The sequence below is a fragment of the Pseudophryne corroboree genome, chromosome 2, assembly GCF_028390025.1.
Source record: "Pseudophryne corroboree isolate aPseCor3 chromosome 2, aPseCor3.hap2, whole genome shotgun sequence".
Lineage (NCBI taxonomy): Eukaryota > Metazoa > Chordata > Amphibia > Anura > Myobatrachidae > Pseudophryne > Pseudophryne corroboree.
Window position 1 is genome coordinate 511,756,754 of NC_086445.1, and position 21,300 is coordinate 511,778,053.

General features: G+C 43.4%; 1 protein-coding gene across 1 annotated transcript in view; it reads left to right on the forward strand.

Moving 5' to 3' along the window:
• Nucleotides 1-16,018, forward strand: part of LOC135032126 (bone morphogenetic protein 8B-like) — a 171,824-nt gene extending 155,806 nt beyond the window's left edge. Inside the window, exon 7 of the mRNA XM_063954063.1 lies at nt 15,774-16,018. Within this exon, the coding sequence (XP_063810133.1) occupies nt 15,774-15,923 (150 nt within the window). The 3' untranslated portion in view covers nt 15,924-16,018. The remainder of the gene's footprint in view (nt 1-15,773) is intronic.
• Nucleotides 16,019-21,300: the final 5,282 nt, after the last annotated feature.

Genomic DNA, 21,300 nt, shown 5'->3' on the forward strand with positions numbered 1-21,300 from the left:
AATGACTTTCAACCTTTCCAAACAATAAAGTATTTTCATCCAACGCGTTTCGAAGAATCATTCCACTTCTGGATCTCTATGCATGCAGACATATAGGAGAGCTGTTGGTAAATTAAAGAGGCTTAATTATATTCAGGCTACTTTGGATCCTTGTTTGATATAGGAAAGAATTGCGGGAAAATTACAAATAAAAAGTTGGATAAACTAACTACAAGTCATTACTTGGAAGAATAATATTTATTACCAGGCATTCTCAAATAAGAAGTTCTACCAAACATTGCTAAATTATGGAAGTCAATTATTTTTTTAAATAATTCTAAGCATATTGTGGACCATATCTTTATGAAAATACAGCCGTTTCAAATTAAACAAATTATTTATCATTCATAAAAAACACCCCTGAAGAAGTCGCTATAAGACAAAACGTGTTGGGGGAAAATACTTTATTGTTTGGAAAGGATGAAAGTCATTTTTGTGTCTGTAATGAACAATAATACATTGTAAAAATGTTCATCAACTTCTTTTAATGGAAAAGAGAATTTAAAATAGTTTTTAGCAATAAAAAGAAACAAGTGTTTTAAAGCAAAAGGGTGTGTCTGTTAAGTCATCCTCTCTTCATCAGTAACCAAATACTAAATCACATTCTTAACTAAGTATTATTATATCGAACAATACTACAATAAGTGCGCTCCACAGAGATATACTTCTTTGGTTTCTATTTAATATCGGTCTCTTTCGACAGGGGATCATCTCTGTGTAAAAGCTTGCCCATCGTTAATTGGTATCTATATATTTTCATTTATTTATTTATTTTCACTAAAAAAACAAGAGTTCCAATTTTAGAGTCCAAATTTAGAGCGCATTAAGGGTTTGTTTAGTCTTTTCTCTCTCTCTCTCTCTCTCTCTCTCTCTATATATATATATATATATATATATATATATATATATATATATACACCAGAAAAGGTCATAATGTTGAAAAGTGCAGCGTCTGCCGTATGCCGATGGCTTGTTTCTGGACCCGCTTAGATCCCATCATGAGAACTAGGCAATCCGGCTGAAGACTGTCATAAATGCTGTAACCAAGTAAGACAAGCAAACTGCAGCAGGATTGCCTAGTCCTGATGACAGAACCTAAGTGGGTCCAGAAACTAGCCGTCGGCATATGGCAGACGCTGCACTTTTCATCATTATTACCTTTTCTGGTATTGTAACCATTTTTTAATTAAAGCAGATTTGTATTATATAAATATATATAATAGGTGGGGGGGCAGCGCAGCGCTGAGTAGGGGGCAGAGACTTAGTTGACCTGGGAGTTAAACTAGTATATGCAATATATCTATAACTGTATGTCATATGTATACCTTTTTATAGAAGCATTCTCAACAGGACACAACATCCAGATCAGCAGTCAGCAGTGCTGCAGACTGACACCTGCAAGTCAGGATCAGTTTACTCGGCTGGCTCGGGTGCAGTGGTGGGGATAGCACCTAACCTGTGACAAGCGGTTCGGAAGCAAAGCCTTCCAGTGCGCTGCCAACTCCTATTCTAATGTCTCTGGTGCAGGAACTATGGGTTGTGGCAGCGGTAGCAAGGCCTGGGGGGTGGGGGCTGCCCACTCACTGCTTCTAGCTGCATGCTGAGCTGCCCGATTGGAGCTGAGTTATGATTGTGGTAGCCAGAGCCGCATTCCAGGTGCCCCATACCTCCACTGGCCCTAGTCTTGGAAAGCATCAAGACATGTGCCTAGGTTGCCTATGCTTACCAGGGAAAGTTACACTCAAAAAAGGTAATGCCAGGTATCACCGGTAAACAGCTCAGTATAGACTGCAACCAGTGGCATTCCATGTATGGCTGTCCCACTATAAAGGCACCACACCGTTCATTGTCACCTGTAGGTACAATCATTTACACATACTAAAAAAATACAGTGGTAATTTTCAGCGCTCACAAACAATAAGTGCAGCCACCAAGGAAGTAATATCTATGAGGACTTAGGTGTCCTCATAGATAGCAAGCTAAGCAGTAGTACCCAAAGTAGGACTGCAGCAAAGAAGGCTAATAAGATATTAGCATGCATAAAACGGGGTATTGATGCTAGGGACGAGAGTATTATACTCCCGTTATATAGATCACTAGTGAGGCCACACCTTGAATACTGTGTACAATTCTGGGCACCGTACTACAAAAAGGATATCCTGGAGCTTGAAAAGGTACAGAGGAGGGCGACCAAACTAATTAAGGGCATGGAGACGATGGAATACAAGGAAAGGCTTGCAAGACTAGGCATGTTTACACTGGAAAAGCGGAGACTAAGAGGGGATATGATCAACATCTACAAATATATAAGGGGACAATACACAGAGCTTGCGCGGGACCTGTTTTTGGTTAGATCAACACAGAGGACTCGTGGACACTCGCTCAGGTTAGAGGAGAGGAGATTCCGCACAATACGGCGTAAAGGCTTTTTCACGGTAAGGACAATACGTGTTTGGAATTCCCTGCCCGAGGGAGTTGTAATGGCGGAATCTGTCAACACCTTTAAAAATGGGTTAGATAAATTCCTATTGGATAAGGATATCCAGGGGTATGGTGCATAGTCATGCATTATAGTTACTATAAATAGGGATAAAATGCAATGGCTGACAGCAGCATCAGTCAGAAATTTTAGTCAAATCATCATGCATAGGACACCACAAATAGGTTGAACTCGATGGACAATTGTCTTTTTTCAACCTCAGATACTATGTTACTATGTAATAGAATATCACATCCTTAGAGTGCGAATTTCAAAGAAGATCCTAGTGTTGGTGCTCTTATATGTTCATATGTTCCTCAGAGAAAAAAAAAGAATAGAATTTCTTTCATAGTGTAGTATATCTCTCCAGAATTATGTAATGGTTTCACCACCAAGTGACACACTGCACTTTATTTTATAAGTGACAAGTCACACATCTTTACTGATCAAAATAAGGATCCCACTCTTTTGAGTCACAAAACGCAGGAAGAAGAAAACACATTTAATTCTCACCCTTTCGGTAACAAGGCAACCTTATATTATACCTCAATTTTGAGGTTAGGACAAATACCTCAATTATGAGGTTGTGTTTTATATGTATTTTAATAAAAAAAATTGTAGTATTATGCTATGTATATTTATCTCCTCTATAGGCTATATTCTGCCTTAGAGTTGTGAAGTCAAGATCAAATAAAGGAAACTGTTTATGAAGCAGCTGATGCTTAATGGTAATTATTGTTATGCTGTCCTAACCTCATAATTGAGGTATAATAACCTTATTACCGAAAGGGTGAGAATCAAAGGTGCTTTTTCTTCCTGCATGGTGTGATTCAAAGGAGTGGATCCTTATTTATATTTACTGTTTAATCTCATTCTGTGAGGTATATTAGAGGTACTACACTATCATAGGGGTGATCAATAAAGGTGTAGTTGGGCATACAGGCATACAGGAGCCAGAAGGAGCAGTGATATGGGGGGAAGGAGGGGTGTCATCAGCGGTCATCCTCTTCTTCTGCTGGGTACCCGAGGCTGAGCTAACTGTCTATGTGCTGCAGCAGCAACTCACTAAATAAAGAATGGTACAAAAACATCCTCCAAGAACATCTTCTCCCAACCATCCAAGAACAGTTTGGTGATGAACAATGTTTTTTCCAGCATGATGGAGCACCTTGTCATAAGGCAAAAGTGATAACTAAGTGACTAGTGGAACAAACAGCAACATTTTGGGACCATGGCCAGAAAACTCCCAAGACCTTAATCCCATTGAAAACTTGTGGTCAATCCTCAAGAGTCAGGTGTACAAACAAAAATTCTAACAAACTCCAAGCATTGATTAGGCAAGAATGGGCTGCCATCAGTCAGTATGTGGCCCAGAAGTTGATTGACAGCATGCCGGGGCGAATTGCGGAGGTCTTGAAAAAAAATGGGTCAACACTGCAAATATTGGGCCCGATTCTGCATCGTTTGTAGAAGTCCGGAAATCACAATTAGCCAATTTCCTCACTTCTCACGCCCATGCATGCATGCATGAGGACTTAGATTGTGATCGCACGCGATCACAATCTAAGTCCCGGTGGGGACGGTAACGGGGCGGCTTTGCTGTGTTTTATGGGCGGCATTGCGGCATTTGGGGGGGGAGCGCACGCAGCCACTGTGACCCAAAACATGGCTCCCTGCCGGCTGCCTTCGCAGCTAGACTGCCAAGGTAGGGGGCTATCCTTGCCCTGTGCTGCACGGCCCCCCCGCGTGCTAGAGATAGGAGTTGTAGTTTTTATCAGGGCCACTGACTCTGCATAAACGTAATGTCATTGTTTTTAAAAGCCTTTGACACTTATGGAGTGCTTGTAATTTCATTTCAGTATACCATAGTAACTTCTGACAAAAAGGTCTAAAAACACTGTAGCAGCAAACTTTGTGAAAACCAATATTTGTGTCATTCTCAAAACCTTTGGCCACGGCTGTATATGTAGCATTGTCATGAAACTTTTAGAAACAATATGTATTTGCTAATATTTCAAAATTCCTTTTAACTTAGAATCAGTGTGCATTTTTTGTTTAGTGGGTATATTAGGTTTACATTTTTAAGAGACAGACAAGAGCACTTATAAAGCGCAGGACCTATTAGCACAGCTACATGAGTGCTCACACAACTTTACACTAGGCCTGGTGCAGAATGTGAAGTCCAGTGTAAAAACCATGGCCTAAATGTAATAGGGTGTGAGAAGCCGGAGGTACCAGGGACGTGCAGTCAGGGGAGGCAGTGCCTCTCCTGTCATTACTGATTAAAATAATGCAAAGAAGATACTTATGACACAGATTCTGTGTCATAAGTATCTGTATGCATACTGCTGACAGAGTGGGACAGTAATGTGCTCTTCCTAGTATCACCCTCTCCCAGTAACCCTCTACTGTCACCCACAGCTGGCACCCAACTGCTGTCACCCTCTCCCTGTCATCCACAGCTGGTACCGACTGCTGGCACCCTCTCCCTGTCACCCACTGCTGTCACCCTCTCACTGTCACCAGCTTCCTGGCATCACCCTCTCCCGGTCACCTACTGCTGTCACCCTCTCCCTGTCACCCACAGCTGGCACCGACTGCTGGCACCCTCTCAGTGTCACCCACTGCTGTCACCCTCTCACTGTCACCAGCTCCCTGGCATCACCCTCTCCCTGGCATCACCCACTGCTGTCACCCTCTCCCTGTCACCAGGGCTGCAAAGAGAAATCCTGGGCCCCATTACAGTAAACTCCCGGGGGCTCCCCTGCAGGGGGTGTGGCCACACCCTGTTGGTTGCATGGCTGCACCACTCTAGGTGCATGTCTAGCACACGAGATGTCCCCACTCACATACCTCCCAATATGACCCTCTCCAGAAGGGACAAAATGCTCTGCTTCTGGATTTTTGTCTTCATGTATGATTGCTGGCACCTGTGGAACAGGTAATTGATAAGAAAGGTGTTTCACTACAGGTGCCGGCAATCATACAGTAAGAAGGAAGTCCAGAAGCAGAGCATTCTGTCCCTCCTGGAGAGGGTCATGTTGGGAGATATGCACTCACAGGAGCATGACATACCTCCCAGCAGTTGGGACAAAAGTGTTCACTATTAGGATGGTGGGGCAGTCACATAAAAGCTGTATTGGTTGTAGAGCGCATTCCCTGGAACACCATCAGTTTGTGAAAATGGATCCTCCATTGTAATTTTGGGATAAAAGATGCCCTATAGCATGTAAGTGCAATCACTGTATACACACACACATATATAAACACACAAACATACAGTATATGCAGAAATGCTACACAACTTTCAGGACTTACTATGATTAAAGTTGAATAAACTGAAATGTCGACTTGCACATTAGTGGACTCATCACCAGAATATATTGTTACATTAGTAAGTTCCGAGAGTGCCACAGTATTTCTGCTTACACTACCTGTCATCCCACTAAGGGCACCCAGGAAATTGCGCAGTATTTTGGACAGAGTGGCAGCCATGATATTTATAGATACACACACACACACACACACACACACACACACACACACACACACACACACACACACACACGTATATACTGTATATAGATAGACATATCTCCCAACCTGACCCTCTCCAGAAGGGTCCATTACACATTTATATATATATATATATACCAAACAAAAGAGGCGGCACTCGAAGTCGGTGAACAAATATGAATATATTGTGATATTTGTTCACCGACTTCGAGTGCCGCCTCTTTTGTTTGGTGTTATTCAGGGGGAGTCCCCCGGTGGGAAGGCACAGGAGCAAGTATTGCATGTGTGAGCTGTTTCAAGTGGAGTGCCGGAGTCACCATTTCTGTATATATATATATATATATATATATATATATATTGGAAATTTTTATCCTGTGTTAGGTTAATAAAATATTATTTTATTTATAAATTATATTGTTTTTTGAGTGATTTATATTTCTATGAGCAGATATTGCCATTGACAAGCGATTCTATACCTGACAACATTAGCGCTGGGAGACATTTTATCTTTTTTTTATTAACCTCAATAACCATAATTTCCACTCATTTCCAGTCTATTCTGAACACCTCACACCTTACAATATTATCTTTAGTCCTAAAATTTGCACCGAGGTCGCTGGATGACTAAGCTAAGCGACCCAAGTGGCCGACACAAACACCTGGCCCATCTAGGAGTGGCACTGCAGTGTCAGACAGGATGGCCGATTTAAAAAATAGTCCCCAAACAGCACATGATGCAAAGAAAAAAAGAGGTGCACCAAGGTTGCTGGATGGATAAGCTAAGCGACCCAAGTGGCCGACACAAACAGCACATGATGTAAAGAAAAAAAAGAGGTGCACCAAGGTCGCTGGATGGCTAAGCTAAGCGACCTAAGTGGCCGACACAAACACCTGGCCCATCTAGGAGTGGCACTGCAGTGTCAGACAGGATGGCCGATTTAAAAAATAGTCCCCAAACAGCACATGATGCAAAGAAAAAAAGAGGTGCACCAAGGTCGCTGGATGGCTAAGCTAAGTGACCCAAGTGGCCGACACAAACACCTGGCCCACCTAGGAGTGGCACTGCAGTTTTCTAGCGAGAGGATGAGTGCTTCCATCCTCATGTGAATCTGAACCACTAGCCATGAACATAGGCCAGGGCCTCAGCCGTTCCTTGCCACTCCGTGTCGTAAATGGCATATTGGCAAGTTTACGCTTCTCATCAGATGCTTTTAATTTTGATTTTTGGGTCATTTTACTGAACTTTTGTAGTATACTTAACGACACAGAGGTAGAGCAATGGACTACTGTACCGTACTGCTATATATATACTGGTGGTCAGCAAAATTCTGCACTGTCCTCCTACTATATAATACTGCACACAACTAAAATGCAGCACAGGTATGGATGGATAGTATACTTGACGACACAGAGGTAGGTAGAGCAGTGGCCTACTGTACCGTACTGCTATATATTATATACTGGTGGTCAGCAAAATTCTGCACTGTCCTCCTACTATATAATACTGCGCACAACTAAAATGCACCACAGGTATGGATGGATAGTATACTTGACGACACAGAGGTAGGTAGAGCAGTGGACTACTGTACCGTACTGCTATATAATACTGGTGGTCACTGGTCAGCAAAATTCTGCACTGTCCTCCTACTAAATACTACAATGCAGCACCAATATGGAGCGTTTTTCAGGCAGAGAACGTAGATATTTTCAGCACACTGAGCACAGATATTTGCAAGCACACTGAGCACAGATATTTGCAGCACACTGAACACAGAAACTGAGAGAACGCTGCACGTCCTCTCCCTATCATCTCCAATGCACAAGTGAAAATGGCGGCGACGTGCGGCTCCTTATATAGAATACGAATCTCGCGAGAATCCGACAGCGGGATGATGACGTTCGGGCGCGCTCGGGTTAACCAAGCAAGGCGGGAGGATCCGAGTCTGCCTTGGAACCGTGTAAAATGGGTGAAGTTCGGGGGGGTTCGGATTCCGAGGAACCGAACCCGCTCATCACTAAAAAAAATACCCCAAAAATTTTATTTTAAGCACCATCATGGCCACACTCCAGCCCAGCAGTCAGCAGCGTGTGCTGGGATTAGGAGAAGAGCTGTAGCTGCTACTGCCAGTTAAGGGGGAGGAAGCCCGGGCCCCCACTTGGGCCCTCATTCAGACCTGGGCCTGGGTAATTTGTACCCTCTCCCCCTTATCCCGGCACAACTGCCTGTCACCCACTGCTGTCATACTCTCTCTGGCATCACCCTCTCTCTGTCACCCTCACCCTGGCATCACCCTCTCCCTGTCACACACTGTATCTCCCCTGCATCCCTGTCTCCCCATCACTATCTCTCTCCTGTCACCCTCTGCCTTTCCATCATCCTCTCATCGTACAGCCACACCACTTGTTGTGAGGCCACACCCTCACTGCAAGACCACAACCAGTTTTCTGGAAGCATGCATGCCTTCGGCGCTTGCAGGGACAGTGGCAGTAGCGGGCATCAGCTCGTAGGCGGTAGCAGACATCGGCGGGACTAGGTGGACATTATGGCTGCAGTGCCTCACCAGCCACTGACCTCACCGCACGCCCCACTGGTATATATATATATATATATATATATATACACACACACACACACAAACGGTGCCTGGACAAATGGCACAATTGCAAATAACTGACATGGAAACTGTGGAGCAGTGGCATAACTACTGCCCCCGCAGCCCTCGCGGTGGCTTGGGGGCGCAGGGCTGCGGGGGTGCCGCCACTGATTTAGCGCAGATTGACATGAGGACGAGCGTCCGCATGTCAATCTGCTGTCTCCTCTCCCTCCTTCCCTCCGCTGCTGTGATGGAGGGACACAGAGGGCACAGCGCGCGCCTCTCCTGTGTCCCTCCTGGGTCTCCGGCGGGTCTGATAAATGAAGTGCCGTTCGTGAGCTCTGATTGGCTCACGAACCGGCACTTCCTTTAACAGACCCGCCGGAGACCCAGGAGGGACACAGGAGAAGCGCGCGCCGTGCCCTCCGTGTCCCGCGTGGGAGCGCGGGGGGGGGGGGGGGGAGGGGGCTTGGGGAAATGTAACTGGCACTGGGGGAGCATATTCGGGGGAAGGGGAGCACTGAGGGGGCATATGTGGCACTGGGGGGTATATTTGGCACTGGGGCATGTGAGTACCTGGCACTGTGGGGGAATATCTGGCACTGGGGGCATATGTGGCACTGGGGGTATATGTGTACCTGGCACATGGGGGGGCTATATTTGGCACTGGGGGCATGTGAGTACCTGGCACTGTGGGGGAATATCTGGCACTGAGGGCATATGTGGCACTGGGAGCACAGCCCTAGCAACAAGCACTACCCCCTAGCAGCGAGCATGGCACCCAGTGCATGAAACCCCTGGCAACGAGCATGACACCCAGTGCATGAAACTCCTGGCAACGAGCATGACACCCTGAGCATGAAAACCCCTGGCACCGTGCATGGAACCAAGAGCATGAAACCCCAGGCAATGAGCAGGTAATTTAAAAGTAATTAGAAGCCTTACTGTAGGACTTAATGTGTAATGGGTATTACGGTGTGTGGCATAATGTATCACGGACATTGCAGTGTGTGTCATAATGTGTCACAGGCATTACGGTGTGTGGCATACTATATCACGGGCATTGTGGTATGTGGTATAATGTCTCAGGGGCATTGCAGTGTGGCATAATGTATAATGGGCATTGCGGTGTGTGGCATAGGGTATAACGGGCATTGCGGTATGTGTCACAGGCATTACAGTGTATGGTATACTATATCACGGGCATTGTGATATGTGGTATAATGTCTCAGGGCTATTGCAGTGTGGCATAATGTATAACGGGCATTGTGGTGTGTGGCATAGGGTATAACGGGCATTGCGGTATGTGTCACAGGCATTACGGTGTAAGGTATACTATATCACGGGCATTGTGATATGTGGTATAATGTCTCAGGGTCATTGCAGTGTGTGGCATAATGTATCACGGACATTGCGGTGTGTGTCATAATGTGTCAGGCATTACGGTGTGTTGTATACTATATCACGGGCATTGTGGTATGTGGTATAATGTCTCCGGGTCATTGCAGTGTGTGTCATAATGTGTCACAGACATTGTATGTGCTATAATGTATCGGGGGCATTGCAGTGTTTAACATAATGTATAACGGGCATTGCGATTCCTGTCATAATGTGTCACAGGCATTACGGTGTGTGGCATAATGTGTCGGGGGCATTACGGTGTGTGCATATTGTGTCATGACTCATGTGCATTATGGTGTGTGGCATAATATCTAAGGGCCATTGCAGTATGTGGCATAATGTATACTGGGCATTACTATAAGGAGGAAAAATGACAAATAATGTAAGGGGTATGAGGATTATTTTTCTTTCCTGTGGTGGCTAACGTCCGGGCGTGCAGGTTGCAAAACTGGGGTATAAGGTAGTCTTTTCCTGCAATGCCACGCCCCTTTATGTGAAGCCACGACCCTTTATGTGAAGCCATGCCCCGTTTTGCAGCGCGTGCCTTTGGCGCGCACATGTTTGTCCCTTTACTAGTGGCAATTATGGGGGATGGGGGGAGGGTAGCGCCGAAGAATTTTTTAGCTTGGGGGAGAAAAATTTCTAGTTACGCCACTGCTGTGGAGCACCACATGCCATTGATGTGAAAGATGAACGTCGGCTACGAAGGTGCGTGAGGGCCGACAGACACGCTACAGTGGAGCCGATCACCGTCAAAATTAACCTGGGGGCTCAAGATGTATGTCTAAAATGATAGTTCAGCTCATCTAGCTGCTGTGCATGCTGCACTTGGCAGTTACTTTGGCTATTAGTTGGTGGCAGTGCTTAAAGTGGTCCTGGAGAGGTGGTGGAACTCATTTACTTATTGTCTTCAAGATGCACAGAGCATGCTCCTCTTCATGGCTCCTCTTCACTTCAGCAGTGGTGACAGCATGACATCACATACGTTGTGCCGGAAAAGGAAGCCACTGGGACCTGAGGAGGGGCTAAAAACTGTCCAACAGACACAGCGTGTGTGAGTACCAGGAGGGGTGGGCTGTAAATGGAGGAGGACCATTGAGTCACCAGGACCTGAGGAAGATGGAGGTGGGAGCCACCAGGACCTGAGGAAGAGGGAGGTGGCTGCAGCTCATCAGTAACACTAGTTCTGCCTGCATCATCTATTGATGTAGGTGATGGGTCAGGTTTTTCTGTTGGAATTGCTGTGCAGACCAATGGAGGTGGTGGAATTAGTTCCCCCTACCATTATAGGTGGTGGAACTCAGTTCCACCTCGTTCCCCCCCACTTTAACCCCTGGTTGGTGGTCATAATAATGTGACTCGACCATGTGTATATATAAATATATACCAGCAGTTGGGTGGCACTCAGAGTCTGAGATGACTTACTGTAAGTAATCATAGAGACAGGGACAATTTGTAGGTCAACATTTCAGGTATCAGCGTCCCTTTTATCAAGACATTGTCTCAGTCTCTATGATTACTTAAGTCATCTCAGACTCTGAGTGCCATCCAACTGCTGGTTTATTTGGATTATTCTAAGGAGAGGCGCCGAAGCAAGGCTGCATAAGGTTGAGTGAGTGCCAAACTTTGCCTGCTCTTACTCAGGATCCAGGCTGATTTGCAGCTAACCACATTGCTTTGTCTAGATTGGTGGACTCTGATTGTCAAGAAGGTTTTTTTCCCGATGAGTCACTACACACCTTTTATCAGATATTTGTTGTCTAACAAGTTGTAAAGGTGGATTCTGATTGTCAAGATATTATTCATTTTCCTCTAATGACTTTTCACACACCTATAAACAGATTCTTGTTGTCCAACAAGTTTTAAAGGATTGCAGCCTGTTATTTAAAGACCATAACAGTGAGGCACCTAAAGAATATAGACTTTCATTCAGAGACCCACAAAAAACCAATGGTGGGACATAATGGAGATCTTCCCTGATTGAAAGTTTAGAGATAAACCCCTGAAAAAGTCTCCTAGGAGACAAAACACGTAAGGTACTGTAACTGTGTTTTGAATTCTCTTGGTGAAAATATCACTGTGAAACCATGTATTCCTATGAAAAATAACTTTTATACAACCAAAAGTGGAATCCAACTGTACAAAACTGCGACAATACTGTGTGAATCACTAAATTTATTGTAATAAATTGTATGATTGCATGAGTGTCAACAGAATCCTTATGTATTTTTAATTGCGAGGGTGCTTATATCCAGCCCCTCCTAATATAAATAAAAGATCACTCTCCCTTCAAGTGAATTCTAAAAGAGTGCTTTATATATATATATATATATATATATATATAATCCAGTTAAGTGATTAAAGCAGCAATCATTTACAAGGCAAAACCTACCTGATTTTGCTTTGTAAATAATTACCACTTTAAAAATATATTTCTCGCAAAAACTTCCACACCTCCAGCTTCTTGCACCCCCACTACATTTAGCACCATACTGTGAAAAATTATAGAATTTATGTAAATTGGATATGTCTCTGATTATAGGGATATTCTCACAACCCTAGATAACTCCAACCTACTGTGGTTTATAGATTGACAAAATAACTACAAAAAAATTGTATTGTGTAGTATTTCTTTAGAAATCAAAATTAAAAGCTTATCTGACCTTAATGTCCATTCCTTTATGTAAAGAAGTAGAATAATCCAAGATGGTTGAAAGTAGGTAGGAATGCTGTAGTCTAAAGACCAGGAAACTTTCCATCTGGTGACAGAGGAAAACATCATCGGGTGGAATGTATTAGCCTGTTACTTGCAGGCACTGGCGAGTCACTGGCAAATGTTTGCCTTTTAAATGATTGCCACTTTAAGACTTTGGGCAGAATCACCAGGATCTCATTGAAGTTGGCATGTCATAGTTTATTACATGTCCCCAAAGTCCTTCCCAACACATTTCATCTATACTTTATACATTCACTGAAGAAAAAAGGAGTGTTCTCAGCAATAGCTTTTGCACCAGTAACAGAGCTGGTGCATGTCCACACCGATGATGATGATGATGACAGTTACCATTAGCAAGTTACAGTCCACTCACAATGATGTGCACAATCTGCAAATGGGTGAATGCATGTGTTTAGTTCTGTGTATGAACTGTCAGGGCAATTGTGGATGCAATGTTTGCAACTTTGCAGTAGCCCCTTGGGTACTTTGGTGCTGGTGTATCTACCTCCTATATAATCTGCTATGTGAGTCACCATAGTGTGGCTCTTGTTAAGAAACATCTGATTGTAGGGGTGCCGAGAACCACGCCGGGCCCTGATAATGTAGGTGTCTACACTCCCGGAAAAAAAATTGTAAAATAATAACGCCACAGGAGGTACTATTTATTCAAGGGGGCAGGTAGGGCAAGGGGGAGGGCACACTTGTCCTAACTTGTTTGCTCGAGAAGCGGGTTCCTCCTTCTCCTCTGGCACCATCTTCCCAGTGCACTAGAGAGAAAAGACTCCGTGCCAGAGTCTTTACTTTCAATGTGTGGCAGCCATCTTCCCAAAGTGGCAACTGTGCCAGCTCATTAGTATATTCAGGGGGAAGGTAGCAGACCCGGTCTGCTCCAGCAGCCTTGGTAATTAGTACCCGCTCTTCTCCCCACTCGGTGCCACTGCATGATTGAAGCACTTACTACAAGATACCTGCCCCATCTGTAGATCAACATCAGCATAAATCATACAAGAATAACCAATATAATAAAAAAACATTTTTAGAAAAATAAATACCATCTTAATATAGAAATTTGTTATTGGTCCCAATAAATCCACCTGCAACAAAAGGTTTTAAAAGTTTAGATAAACGCCCTGTTTAGGGACTCACTCACACCTATACGCTTTCTGTTCTAAGAATGTGGCCAAGATAAAGGGGTGTGGTTCATTAGGTCAACATGAGTCAACCTTTTTCCATGTCAACCTAGTACATTTCGACCTAATGACCATGTCGACCTAGTGATCATGTCGACCAAACGTGGTTGACCCAATGTATGTCGACCTAATGACCGCCATCCAAGATAAAGGTCCATGTGGGCCTGGAGCTGAAATTTATGACGTGCCTATTGTGTGCCACAGGGGGTATGACCAGCACTACAGGAATGTTGCTAGTAACGCAGGAGGTGTGACTAGTGTTATTGGGGTCACGGGTTGTGATCTGCACAGGAGTATAGTAACATAATATTATAAAAAGAAAAAAAGTGACACTTAGGATACCTCCCAACACTGGGAAGGACGGAGTAGAGACTTTTGGGAGCGCACACTGAAAAATGGGTGTGCCTCACACTGTGTGAAACACCTATTGAGCACATTTTGGAGGTGACATTCTCATCAAGCTGGGGGTATGCCCAGCACTCTGGGAGCTGCTGGGCCGCCCCACACCGATCCGACACAGTGTGGATGACGCAGGAAACAGGAACAATAGTCAAGCTGTGCAACACAAGTAATATCTTGTACAAACATACAAACAATACAGTGTACAAGTATAAACAGGCCAGAAATATGCACCAGCTATGCCTCCAAACACATCATAAATTACCTCATTATGGTACTCAAGGCATAAACAGAGAAAAGGATAACAAAAAAGGTATAAAAACAGTAAATAAAACAGTATCACAGAAACACCCAGTAAAAGACTAAAGTGTTAGCAAATGTAAATTAGTAGTAGCAGATAAAGTAAGCATAAAGTAAATGTAGGAAAATAGAGACAGGCAAAATAATCTGAACAGGAAATGGGTTGCATCGACCTGGCTTTCCCGTACACACAGCACAGTGAGCCGGGTTGAACACGCGTTCAACCCTGCTCGCTACCCGAGTTGCTCGACCTGGAATATTTCAACTGGCCCCTTTCAGACTACACAGCAACACGGGTTATGCTCGCTCATGTGCAATAACCTGTGTTAAAAGTTGGCGGGCTGAAAGGGGTATTACTGACATATACACATGGTCAGAGTTTCCTATTCAATTAAGGATCTGAACATGCTGTTTTTCTCCTAACATCAATGTGCTTACAAATGCAGGGTTACAAGCAGGATTTGCCTCATGTAGGGCTAGTGTTAGCATTTATTCAGCTTCTAAACAGACTGGGCAAAAGGAAACGTGAGCGGAGCTGAGTAACACAGTGACAGCAGTGTGCAGGCTTTATTTTTGTTAGTTTTTATTTAGAACGGAAAGAGAGCATGGAGAAAACAGCCAAAGTATGAGTATTTCTTCCTATCCTAGGAGAACTCCATTTTATTATTTGAGATGGTGATTTTATTTCTCCACAACAAGCAAATAAGAACTAAAGAACAAACTCAATACAAAGCAACAGTACAAGAGACAAACAAGTATATACTGTATGCATGACAAACGTGCGGCCATCTGTGAGGCATGATTCTGAGTGCAGCTCAAGGCAGGCTATGAAATAAGTAGGAATAGGGAACCAAACGTAAATTACCATCATTCTGCCAAAGAAAACATTCAAGAAAAAAATCTGAAAATAATCTAACTATGAAGCCGGCCCTTCTCTGTGGGAAGAATTGTTCCTTTATGGGTTCTTTCCTTTATAGTTTGTTTATATTTTATTATGGTTTGTTTGTTTGTTTGTTTGTTTGTTTGTTTGTTTGTTTTAAAACAGTGCAATAGTTGTCCTTGTTTTATATGCTTTGTTTCAATTAGAGACAATAATTATCTGCAGTATTTGGCAGTAACTGGCATTTATTCCTCTCCAGGTTCATCTCATGAAGCCAGAAAGTGTTCCTAAAGCTTGCTGTGCGCCCACAAAACTCTCAGCAACGTCAGTCCTTTATTATGACAACAATAACAATGTAATACTGAAAAAGCACCGGAACATGGTAGTTAAGTCCTGTGGATGCCATTAAAGAAGATGAATTATCCTTATTTGCACTGAAACAAAGAATTTCTCAACATATTTATGTAACATTTTTGACATGAAATCTATTGTATAAATCAATAAACACCAATTTTGTAAACATTCTGGAGAATGTCGTTAAATAAGATTAATTGTGAATGGATATTTTCCCTGGGCCAAGCTGTTTAAAATCTCTCTCTCTATATTTTTTTTTCTATATGTAAATTTCTTCCTCCCTCATAACAATAACCTGTAGTAGGTTCAACAACCTCTACCAGTTCCTACTAAAACAGAGTCACCTATGTAAAGTGTTCGCCACCACCAGGGTAACAGTGAGCGTGGAGTCACCTATGTAAAGTGTTCGCCACCACCAGGGTAACAGTGAGCGTGGAGTCACCTATGTAAAGTGTTCACCACCACCAGGGTAACAGTGAGCGTGGAGTCACCTATGTAAAGTGTTCACCACCACCATGGTAACAGTGAGCGTGGAGTCACCTATGTAAAGTGTTCACCACCACCAGGGTAACAGTGAGCGTGGAGTCACCTATGTAAAGTGTTCAACCCCACCAGGGTAACAGTGAGCGTGGAGTCACCTATGTAAAGTGTTCAACCCCACCAGGGTAACAGTGAGCGTGGAGTCACCTATGTAAAGTGTTCAACCCCACCAGGGTAACAGTGAGCGTGGAGTCACCTATGTAAAGTGTTCAACCCCACCAGGGTAACAGTGAGCGTGGAGTCACCTATGTAAAGTGTTCACCACCACCAGGGTAACAGTAAGCGTGGAGTCACCTATGTAAAGTGTTCACCACCACCAGGGTAACAGTGAGCGTGGAGTCACCTATGTAAAGTGTTCACCACCACCAGGGTAACAGTGAGCGTGGAGTCACTTATGTAAAGTGTTCACCACCACTTGGGTAACAGTGAGCGTGGAGTCACCTATGTAAAGTGTTCACCACCACTTGGGTAACAGTGAGCGTGGAGTCACCCATGAAAAGTGTTCACCACCACCAGGGTAACAGTGAGCGTGGAGTCACCTATGTAAAGTGTTCACCACCACCATGGTAACAGTGAGCGTGGAGTCACCTATGTAAAGTGTTCACCACCACCAGGGTAACAGTGAGCGTGGAGTCACCTATGTAAAGTGTTCAACCCCACCAGGGTAACAGTGAGCGTGGAGTCACCTATGTAAAGTGTTCAACCCCACCAGGGTAACAGTGAGCGTGGAGTCACCTATGTAAAGTGTTCAACCCCACCAGGGTAACAGTGAGCGTGGAGTCACCTATGTAAAGTGTTCAACCCCACCAGGGTAACAGTGAGCGTGGAGTCACCTATGTAAAGTGTTCACCACCACCAGGGTAACAGTAAGCGTGGAGTCACCTATGTAAAGTGTTCACCACCACCAGGGTAACAGTGAGCGTGGAGTCACTTATGTAAAGTGTTCACCACCACTTGGGTAACAGTGAGCGTGGAGTCACCTATGTAAAGTGTTCACCACCACTTGGGTAACAGTGAGCGTGGAGTCACCTATGTAAAGTGTTCACCACCACTTGGGTAACAGTGAGCGTGGAGTCACCTATGTAAAGTGTTCACCACCACTTGGGTAACAGTGAGCGTGGAGTCACCCATGAAAAGTGTTCACCACCACCAGGGTAACAGTGAGCGTGGAGTCACCTATGTAAAGTGTTCACCACCACCAGGGTAACAGTGAGCGTGGAATCACCTATGTAAAGTGTTCACCCCCACCAGGGTAAACAGGCTGGGATGGTCACACTATAGCTAGGAAAATCACAGCATGGGTAATACTTTCTCAAGATCATCCAGCACCAATTCAGTTGCCCATATAAGAAACCTGTTCACTTTTTATTGTCTCTTTCAATTCTCTCAAATCTCTCTATTCTGAGATTATACAAAGGTTTGTTCTTTACCAACTACAGTGCATACTAAAGGGTAATAATAGGAATAACCTTCAACTGAACAATTAATTGTCATGCTGATATTCTCACACTCCATATTGTGTATTCCTCATGGAAGATACATTTTTCTCAACATAAATTATTTCACTATTTATACTGTGATGTATTCTCTACGTACTTTTCATCCAACCTGAAGGTCCTCTTGTTCTACATTGCTCATTTATTCCATGTTGTTTCCACTCTAACGCTGAATATTGAACAACCATTCATTCCATCACATAATTACTTCATTATGACACTCTCATGATTCACCAACATCAACCCACTGTCACTGTACCTGAGACTGTTCCGCAAACATCCTAGGATCTTCCCGTCCTGTGCTGACGACCCACCCTGAGATGCTCCCACTTTCCACTTGCACAAAATCACACCACCTAAATTCTTCACCTGCCTTAAAAACATAATGCAACTATAGAGAGTTGTATAAAATAAAGTAAGACAGGATATATATTACTAAGGAGGAAATCAATTAATATTTTAAAACGTGGTACAGAAATACTGGTGTAATATTTATGAATAAACATAAAAATATGCACACTCTGATGCAGGGATGTTTTGCTTATACTGGACACATTTTCTTTTTAACATAGGGAGATATATAAGCATAAAATCTTATAGTGATCTTTAGCAGCAATGTATAGAAACATTATATAGACTTCATCAGTGAGATGATGCAGTTTAGAAAGAGGATTAGTCATTGTGAAAAAAGATCACCAAACAAACCACACTTGTCACTCTCTCAGAAAGGTCCAAATGCTACACACAGATGTAGAATAGGGTCTGTTCCTTGTGAATGCTTGGTAGTTACAAGGGATGGATTGGGATGGAAAACTAGCCCAGGAAATTTATGGAATCAGCCCTAATAGGGGTACGGTCTGATGAGAGGGTGGGGTCTGTTGAGGGTGTTGGGATAGCTCCTCATAGGGTCTGACTGTACGCAGTTGCAGCCTTCCTTGCATCTTTTCTTGCAGTTGTGTCTGAGACCTGGGGCCGATTGGGAACTGAAAGTGGCCCTGTAAAATTTTGTAGAAATGGCCCAACATGGGCAGCACAAGAGGTATAACATGCCGTGTAGCCATGTTGGCCTACCAGGAATCTTCCTGGTGAGCCCTATGGCCAATCCGCCCCTGGAAGTTACTGCCAGTTATTGCCCAGAAACACCCATTTCACAGAAAGTGTGGTTCATCAAAAGACTGATCAATCCAATCAGTCCTTATCTGAACATACATCTGACTCAGGATCAGGCCCTAAGTAGGTACTTAGGGTAAAAGGTTTCATGACTGATCTGCTCAACGTAGTACTCATTTGTGACTGACTAAAGGGCAGGTAGTTTACAACGAGGGTGATCTGCAAATGTGTTCAAAGAATATCAGCGGTAATTCAGTGACAGTGAATATCTGGAGAGATCTAAGAGATGTTGGGCAAGTTTTTTGTGCGAAACAGACTTGTACCTTCTCGCACATTTTGAAGGTGTGAGTTTGTCCCGCAACTCGCAAATGTAATAGCCTGTGAATTTACACGTTAGAGGCTATTCATTTTGCGAGTCCATGCAAGTTTTTTTGGATGTAAACTCACACCTTGTAATGTGAGTTTTATTACAAGGTGCGAGTTTGACAGAAGAGATGCTTCTGTGTGTAAAAGATCAGTGCATACTTCTGTGTGTAAAAGTTATCGGGGAAAAAATGTTGTGAGCCCCCCCTACCCCAAAAGCAAAACATGCCCTGAAATCTTTGAGCCAGTCCTGGTTTAAAAAATACAGGGTAAAAAATGTGAGGTCCCCCTGTATTTTAAGAACCCGCACCAGGCTTTTGGACCGGTCATGACTCTAAAAATCCAGGGAACAAAATGAGTAGTGGTCCCTCATATTTTTAGAACCAGCACCAGGCTCCCCTAGCAGGGGGGTAATGCCACTGCCAGGGTACATGCTTATATAGGTAGGTACCTCCGTCCGAATCATTAATCTCTCTAACTAGCCAGCCCAGGCTGGGGTTTCCTGGGGAAGTAGGGACCCCCCATTAAAGGGTTCTCCCCCTCCAGGTCACCCAAAGCCTGGGCTGAAGCCTGGGTCTATCCCTGGCACCCCTGGGTGGTGGGTGCCGAGTTGTTAGCAATTCAGTTAGAGTTTTGAAATAATATTGTCTATTACGGAAAGACTACATGTCCCAGCAAGCCTTCCCCACATGCCGGTACTTAGAGAACCACAAGTAAAGGCATGAGGGACCTGTAATACAAATATAAAAATAACAATAGGACTTATACACCGTAGACAGTACAACTTTGTAACACTTACACACACTCATGCATACTTACCTACACTACCTGTAGCCCTTCATGTCCACTTGTCCATGTAGCATCCACGATACCTGTTAAAAAATATTCCATCTTCACCTCTCCCTGGTGTACATCAGGTCCTCTTAATTCCATGCCTCACCTGTCATACTCCAGTACACACCAGTGCTTTGACGATACAAATTATTAGAATAATGCAGATATTTCTCTTTGTATTATTCATATTATATTTGTGTTATTCTAATCATTTATATTGTCAAAACTAACCACAGAATCATATTTGTGTGTGTAAATCTGGCTCTGATACTAGTCAGTGCCTCCCTAGCCACTGACCTCCCCGCACCTCACTGGCTTATACCGTAGCTGCGTGTCACATCACAGGTATGCTATGCAGTTATCAGTATCAGCTCAAAGGAAAAGAAAACATAACGGAAATTACTCATAGGGGGAATATAATTGTTTTATGAGCCGTGATAATTAATAGTTGCCTGACAGAGCGATTCAATATAGAGTATAGCGGCTAAACCATCTATAATGCGCAGTCCCACAAACCGGAGATGTATGTATGCCATCGGGTACATACATACCTGAATCAGGCCATACTGGCGGAGTTGTAAGCACATGAAAAGGTTTGAATGGGGTATATTATGTCTGGCTTGTAACTTTTGAAATTATTAGAGGTTGCCCTCTGGATCAAAGACATCTTAATTTTTGATATCCCGGCCCCTCCAACCATAACTAGGTGATATTATGTAAGCTAGGTATAAAATCTGGTTTACAGCAGATTGCAAAATATTTTTAAATTAAACATTTTGGGTTATATTTACTAAAAGTCGATTTTGGTCGATGTTGATCAATATTTTTATTGTCGATGTTGGGTCGATTTTTGCTTGCTTTTGTGTTTCAGGGCCTAAATCCCACATCCTTAAAAAAAATGTTTTTTTTTAAATTAGATGATTTCTGACATTTTTTTAAACTGTAAAAAACAATCATCTGTTGGTAAATGTGTGATTTAGACCCTTAAACACAAAATCGATTAAAAATCGACCAAACATCAACCAAAATTGACTTTTTGTAATTAGACCCCTTTGTATGTTTTTTATAATGTTTCAGTAAAGTATATTT